The sequence below is a fragment of the Pteropus vampyrus genome, unplaced genomic scaffold (assembly GCF_000151845.1).
Source record: "Pteropus vampyrus isolate Shadow unplaced genomic scaffold, Pvam_2.0 Scaffold54, whole genome shotgun sequence".
Taxonomy (NCBI): domain Eukaryota; kingdom Metazoa; phylum Chordata; class Mammalia; order Chiroptera; family Pteropodidae; genus Pteropus; species Pteropus vampyrus.
This window is the reverse complement of record NW_011888835.1, coordinates 7,090,477-7,098,499: the sequence shown is the minus strand read 5'-3', so window position 1 is coordinate 7,098,499 and position 8,023 is coordinate 7,090,477. Positions and strand designations below refer to the sequence as shown.

General features: G+C 41.3%; 1 protein-coding gene across 9 annotated transcripts in view; it reads left to right on the top strand.

Annotated features, from left to right (window-relative positions):
• Positions 1-8,023, top strand: part of SAMD12 (sterile alpha motif domain containing 12) — a 369,255-nt gene that overhangs the window by 159,762 nt on the left and 201,470 nt on the right. For 8 of the 9 annotated variants that reach the window (XM_011360374.2, XM_023530789.1, XM_023530787.1 and 5 more), the window contains exon 3: positions 2,261-2,390. In XM_011360374.2, the coding sequence (XP_011358676.1) occupies positions 2,261-2,390 (130 nt within the window). The remainder of the gene's footprint in view (positions 1-2,260; positions 2,391-8,023) is intronic. The other variant, XM_011360373.2, reaches the window with a different exon arrangement.

Here is an 8,023-nt window from a genome sequence, read left to right as displayed (position 1 = left end):
AGGGCGGCAAGGGCTAGGCCTGAAATTAACTGCTGGTTAAATAATAAGCGGACCCGTGAACCCAGACTCAGCAAGAATGGTCATTCATTCGCTCATTCACTGTGTCTGTACAGAGCATCTGTTAAGTGGGAGGCACCCTGACAAGCACAGTAATAACCCTTCTGTCCTCACTGCACGTCTGTCTAACTTAGGGTCCTCGTTGCTAGGGTTGCAAAGCAAATAACCCAAAACTTAGTGGTGCAAGACACCTATTTTTGATAGTTATGAATTATATGGGTCAGAAATTCACTCGGGGCTCAGCAGGGTTGGCTTGTCCTTGCACCATGGTGTCTGAGGGCCTCAGCTGAAAGACTCAAAGGCTGGTGGCTGAAATCATCTGAAGCTTGTTTACTTATTTGTCTGAGGGTTGGTGTGGTTGGCTGCTGGCAGCTAAGTTCTTAGCTGAGTGATTGGCCAAAACTCCTATACATAGCTTCTTCATGTGGCGTGAGCTTCCTCACACTATGGTGGCTGGGTTCCAAAGGCAAGTGCCAGAGAACGTGAGCCAGGTGGAAACTGTATGTTTTATGTGGCCTGCCCTTAAGTTACATAGATAACATCGATTCCACTGTACTCCATTGGTCAGGACCGCACTGGACCTGCCACTATCAAAGGGGAGAGAACATCAACCCCAAATATCAGTGGAGGAATGCCAGTCACAATAAATAAAAAGCATCTTTGGAAAATATAATCTATCACACTTAAGAGTGAAAGAAAAAATTAACACAGCACCAAGTAAAAAGTGATAAGTATCATTTGTGATTATTTTGTAAATAATGGTGCAAAGAATAATACAACTGGAAATATACTAATGAAAATAACACCTGAGCACTGTGTGTTCTAAACTTGAATCACTGCATGCCACTTCCACTATTTTTATTATTATCTGATTACCTGTATTAATGTTTCCTTAATTTTTTCTTAAAATTGACCTACTGGTTTTTTTACTCATTTGTTTTAAAAGCAAACTAGATATAACTACTGGAAATAAGATTTACTTTTGCCTTAATTTATTTGCCATAAAATAAAAGCAACCCTAAATATAATAAAAGTAAAACAGAACAATTATTAGACGCTAGATATACTGCTTCCTACTAAAGGGTCTGAGGCTGAAGGGACCCCTCTTTTTGTCAAAAACATGTTAGCAGATGTCAGAAAGGTGTTTAATCACACTCATGCAAAATCGAGGCTCTCCTCTTGACTTAATCTGAAAAACTGAAAGAGAAGCAAAAGCGAATGGTCCTCGTGAGAAGGTCTGCGATGTTTATGGCCAGATCTGCGTGCCACCTAACATCTTTTTGAAAACTGTCAACATTACATCTTACTTTGTTGGCAAACAGCGATCCCGAATGATCAGAATTATAGAGAGCTGAGCTTTCATCTAGTCTGGGATCCAGGAGGAAGACCAGCATCTAGCACAGTTGACTGTTGTTAATTAATGAACGTATTTGTAACCGGCCATCTGTCAAAAGCTGGGTCCTTGTACCCCTGTGTTTGGTTGGCTTTTACAAACACCTCCTTAAAAGATTCAGTGAGCAATAAAGGGCTTTGGCCATTTGGCTTCCACATGAGGTCTGGCTACCCCCATTATCTTATTACCATTCCCCACATGCTGGCAGAATTGACTTTTTGCTTCCCCACTGTGGCATAACTAATGCTCCTAGACTTTACAGGGCCACCCTCGGTCCAGAGCTCCCAGGCCGACTTGCACATTTCAGTATGCAGTATCTAAATCTGTAACGTTCATTTAAAAAATAATTATTATCACCTGCCAGGACCAGTGTTGTACTAGGCCCTAGAGATGTCAGTGGGCAAAAGATGGACACTTTCTTGGAATATAGAAAAAGGCCACTTGGAGGCAGCTCTCCCCACCCATTCCCCACCCCAACACTCCCACCTAAAATTTAATTAATTGTTTAGCAACCCTGTTGTCTTGTTAGAATATTCATCAGGAAACACTACTTCCTGAGGATTTTTCCCAGTAAGATGATGACTCAAGGGTAGGTGTGATTTTCATGGGCTTCTTCACCCGAAGCTTTTCTCTCTGGTTTTCAGGGCTGTGCAGAAGGTCTGCTGAGGTCAGGGGGGACACGAGCAAGATATTTATCTCTTGGGAACATCCAGCCTGCAGCCGTTAGCACACTCTAGAACCTCTAACAGTAGTGCCTTTCTAGGCGTGGGGCTGGCATTAACAGACCTTCTTTTCCTTCTTTATTTATAGTCAGCTACAGTGAAGCTGTCAAAACCAGTGGCTCTGTGGACTCAACAAGATGTCTGCAAGTGGTTGAAGAAACACTGTCCGAATCAGTATCAGATCTACAGTGAGTCATTCAAACAGCATGACATAACTGGTAAAGTATGCAGTATCCAAAATATTTCACTCCCTCTCCCCAACATGATGGCCTTTCCCATACCCTTGCAATGAGACAGCATCTCCCTGCTGAAGTTTTCTGGTGTAGGTTTACGTTAAAAAGGGGTGATGCATTCCAGGTCCGTGCGAGACATGCTACTTAAAAAGCATCGGACGTTAGTGTAGAGAACCGTGGATTTGGAGTGTCTAAAAGTATGTGGGAATCAGGGTAGGGGGTGTGGGATTCTAGAGAAAAATAAAAGTAATGTTAAGGAAAGGGAGGAAGTCTTTCAAATTAGCTCGGTTACAGGATCAGTAGATATGTGTTCTAAGTAGAAAAGATTTCTCCGTAGGAAAATCCTGAAGTGAATGTAGTAATACTAACTCACTCCCCCTGAGATGAATACTCTCATAGCACAAATTAAGACTTTATTTATGTCAAGGGGCTTCGAAAACTCTGTGGTGGTCAAGAAGAACTTGGAAACAGAAAACATGACATCGTAATGAACTATCAAAGCCCTTAGAAACCAGTCTCTCAATCGGGGTGGATAAAGGGGAGCGGATAGGCCCACTGTGGGAGCCCATCAGAGTCACGGGGACTTCCAAACGATTCTGCTTTGTGTGGCAACATTGCTCCCTCCTTCCTCCTTTGCAAACACCGTGATAAAAGATAGGACTGAGGAATATTATCTATGCACCAAAACTGAGCTCTAAGAGGAAAAAATGTCGAAGTCCCGATTCTTCCCATTTTTCCTAAGAGAAAACACATCATTGTAATGGGAAAGTGACTTGCTCTCGAGTAACTCAGCAGTCTAGAGGCCAAGCCGCTTTCCAAACACATACCTCTGTCTCTGAAATCTTAACCTCACTGTGTTCTGTTCTTTCCCGTTACTTTGGAATAGGACACGTTAAGCAGAAAGTATTTCTTTTTGCAATTCAGTTCTTACCCTGTAGCTTTGAGATCTGGGGCAGATCCCACCTTCCTAGAGCAGAACTTGACGGGTGGTTTTCAAAGTGTGTTCCGTGGAGCCCTTGGATACACTCAAGGCTGCCAGAGGGACAAGGAGTGTTCTTTGGGCAGAGGCGGGTATGTCACCAAAGCAGCTCCCTTTATGTCTGTTTTGTATATTTGAATTATATAGAAAACTTGATTTAGAAAAACGGTTTTTAACACTGAGGTTTACAAAACACTGCATAGATTATCATGGAGTCTTGCTCACCCAGTCAATAATGTTTAATATATAAGGCACACACGCAAGTGTAGCTCAGGCTGAGTTAACAGAGCGTGAAATCCTCCTGACCTAAGTATAAAAATGGTCCTTAATATACTTTCTCTCTCCCCACAACTAGAGGTAATGGCCATTTGGATGAAATTCCTGAAATCCTGAAATTACAGGTGGAACTTATCTTGGATTCCAGGTGTTAGATTTTTATTTCTTAGTTCTTCCCCTAAGAATATAAGAAAATTCCTTCTAGGAGCAGGTATTCAACCCCTACAAATGATCAAATCAGTTCATAAGCATTTGACTGATGACGGTCGCCTTCGTCAGATAATGTCTGCTTAATGTTTCTGAACGCCCGTGTGATAGGAAGGGCAAAGCCTTTTTCATGATCTTATTTGAAAGTAGTGTTATCTTTTATTAGGGGTGAGAATTATGAGATACCCTTGAGGGAAGGGTGCGCGTTTATAATGGTCTGAAGAGGCCGAGCATGTTCCTCAGAAATGAAAATCTCTTGCTTCAGTGTCTGTGGAGGAAATGGTGCCACTTCCCGAGGCGTTCTGTTAGGTGATATAGGGAAAGGGGGTGTGGGAATGACATATGTGCTTCAAACAATCATCTTATTGCTTTTGGTGTCACACTTGGTCTCCAGTGAACACTGCTGGCCTTTGATAAGTCACAATCTTCTTGGGACCTTGCACAAGATCCTGGCAAGGATTCTGGACAAGTTATTTAACCTCACATCTCCATCTCCAAAACAGAGATAATAATAGTACCTGTCTTAGAGAGTCATGGTCAAATTAAATGAAATAAGATGAGTAAACCAGTAAGACAGCCATTTATTAACACCTCTGCATGCCAGCATCGCACTATTACTTAAGATTCTTCGAGAGGTGTCTAAAAACATGCTGTTTCTTCATTCTAAGGGCAGCCTCTTTTCTGGGAAGAAAGAAAGCAGGGAATCATTTGGAGACTTAGGGAACAGACAGAACGATTTCAGGTTACTATTTGGTCCATGTCTTTTTTGACATTCACCTGTTTGAGACCTCAGAAGATCACTGTCTCCCTCTCTTCTCTGGCCCAAGAATGAATGTTAAGTACCCAAATGATCACAAGTGCCAAATGGCCAGAAGATAGCTTTCAGGACTTAGGCGAGCCTGCAGTTACCAGCCCTGTGATGCTAGAAGCTGTGGGAATCCTAGTGCCCTTGGAGGCTGTGATCAACAGGGCAAAGAGGTTTATAAAATACTGAGGCATGTGATGACAGAGCAAACCTCAACTGCCTGTGCAGATAGTAGAATGACTTAGGGAGAGGTCAGGGAAAAACCCAGAACTGCAGTTTAGCTGTAGGGGATGATGATAATACCCGCCTGACAGAGTTGCTGTGACAGGTAGTTCACAGTCACGGTAAGCATGCAGTGAAAGTTAGCTGCTGCTGTTTCCTACGTGCTGTCCTGATTCCTTTGAATACAAACAACATATATAAACAGTGTTGAATTCGTCTACCTTTATTTTCATGCTAATTGGGAAATGAGTACCTAAGAGGAGGAAAAAGTCTGGGCTGGTAAATATCCTATGCTTGTCTACAAGGCTGCAATAAAGATGCTCATGCGTGTCTCTCATTTAGGCTTAGATTCTCGCAAGTACTACATACAGTTCATTTATTTTTCTTAAAGTAGGGATCTCCCATATTATGCTTATCGAGGAGTCATGGTCTGTCAATGTAGCATATAAGTAATCCCTTAATTTAGAAGCAAACGGTACAGTGACAGTAAATAAAAAGGACAAATATTAAATACAAAGAAAAAGGGCAGGCTTTCTGATCACAGACATGGCTCAGATCCTCCCGCCTTGCCCTCCACCTCCAGCCTTTGACGTGTAACATCTGTACAACATCACACAAGTTTCTCATCAGTGAAATGAGAATAATATTTATCTTTAAGTGTTACTGGGAAGATTAAATAGGATAATACATGTGAAGAGCCTAGCTTAATGCCTGCTACTTCACAGGCATTTGTTCATTAAGCAAGTCTTTATGAACATCTACCCTGTACCAGGTTTGGCGAATGCAGCAATGAATAAGGTGGTTAGTGATCTGTGCTGGGAAAAATTTGTTGCATCCATGGAAATAGCACACCGTTTGGGGTTATCTAGTTGTGTTTCTACAGAGCTGGTTTACAATTCTGTAAGTTGTAGATAACAACTGATAGCATTATAAAATAACTCTTGCTATAGACACGTAAATTCTGTCCCACCGAGATTCGATTGACTTGCCTCGTGGCCGTGGAAAAGGTGAGTTTTGCCTGCCATTTCTACATTCATTTTACTCTTCCTGATCTATAAAGTGTCTGCTGCTTGATCCTCCTTTGAACTGTTGTAACATCTTCCTAGTTTCCTCATTAATGAGTTAAATAAAATCTTAAACGTGTTCAATTTTGTACTGACGAGGGTCATGATTTTAGCATTTTTTGAAAAATTACCCTTTAACCTCAGTAGTTGCTTAATTTTTAAAATTTATATTTTAGCCAGTAATTCCAGTGTATTAACATTTTTTGATGCCTTTGTTTGAAGGACATTAAATTCTAAACAAAATTAATCCCCAGTTTCTCAAAAGTCTAAGAAAACTTAAGATACGTTTTAACCCGCCAGCATGCAAACCCTGCAAATTTCCTATTAGACGTTCTGAGAACATTGTATTCAGAAGGTCCTCCTATTTTGTGGCAGATGTGTTTAATGTGTTTAATCTGAAGGGAAGCTGCCAGTGTTAACCCCTGAAGAAAGAGTTCTTGAAAAGGCATAAGATGGTTAGAACACCTGAGAGGCATTAAGATAGATAGGTTTAAGTCATCAGATTAGGCGTGAAGGAGAGAAATTTGTCTATTTTCCTGTGCTTGCAAGATTTTACCCCCCAGCTGTCTGAGGCCAACGTTAGAATGCTGATGAGGAAGCTCCACTAGGGCCAGGTGTAAGCTCGCAGTCAACTTCTCAGAGTCTCTTTTGTGCGCAGTTAAGAATCTTTTCAAGTTTGAGGCGTTTCAGCCCCTGGCTGTGTCTGGTATTCTTCCTGTGGTGGCTGCAAAAGTCAGCTCACCTCCTTCAGCGCCAAGTCCTCCATCTGCAAAGGGTTCTTTCCCCTGTCAGCTTTAAAGATTTATTTTCATAAGTGAAGCACTCAGACCTCCCCAGAAAACAAAACATTTTTTAAAAAGCTATTTTGAATGTGTAAAAGGTTTCCATGCCGTTTGCTTTGTGGACGGCGATGGGAATCCTTTTGATGTCTAGATTTATGCAGGAATAAACAGTCATCCTACAGCTTTTCCCTGCAAATGGTCATATTTCTCAATGAGGTCCTGCAAAAGAGATGAGTAATACTTCTGGTCGTTTTGTGCTTCAACCACTGCCCATTTGTATCTCTTTCCCCTTCACAAAATATTCTGCTGGGATGTAGCATCTGAAATTTGGCAGATCCGTTTATGCTGTTAAAGAGAGAGGAAGCCTCTTTATCTTTCTCAGACCTTCAGGCTGTGGCTCTGTGTATTCGCTAACATTGTTCCCTTCAGTGCTGACTTCTCCGAGCTGTCCCACCTCTTTCTACTTCGGTCATGTCATCTTATCTTTTATTATGGTGAGAGTTACCCATGGATTCGAGCGGAGTGCGTAGTTAACAAGTGTCAAAAGAAGTGGAATGAATTACTTTATGTCATGTACCTATGAGAATACTATTTAATAGAATTCAGGTTAGCCAAATAAAGCGTGGGTGCATTTAACCACCACTGTGCCTTATCTGCACATTTTCTTGTCTTTATTGGTTTTCCCCCTGGATATTATGTTCTACTTTTCTATATCTTTGTATTTTGTTATATTCCTCTTTTGTATGAACTGCTCTACATTTTTTAAATTGAACTTCAGGCAGCATTTTATATCTGCTTAGGAAAGTTTCTGACATCATCAGGGCAAAAGTTTCCCATGAGTTAATTTTTCGGTAGCAGCTTTTATTCTTTGTTTTTAACCTCTTTTAATGGAAAACTTACAGACATGACTTTTATTATACTCCTCAGCATTCTTAAACCAAGGGTGCCGAATTTGGTTGTCTCGATGATTCAGGATAATAGACTTCTGAATGTTGGCAAGGCCTTTAAGATGTCATCCAGGGTTTTGGGGGATGGGTAAAAAAAATACCCCTTTCAATGGGAAGTCTGAATGAAGAACAGAATATCAGCTTTATTCCCGATAAAGCTTTTTGGAGATGGTCATTTAGCTCTACAGATGAATGAATTTGCTTAGAATTTTTCCCTTTAAATTAGGCATTCCAGTCACTGGCACAACTGGGCACCAGCCCTTGTAGCCGCATGACAGAAAGCAGATTACATCAGGCACACAGGTCACGCAAGACAGGACATAACGTGAGGCCAAA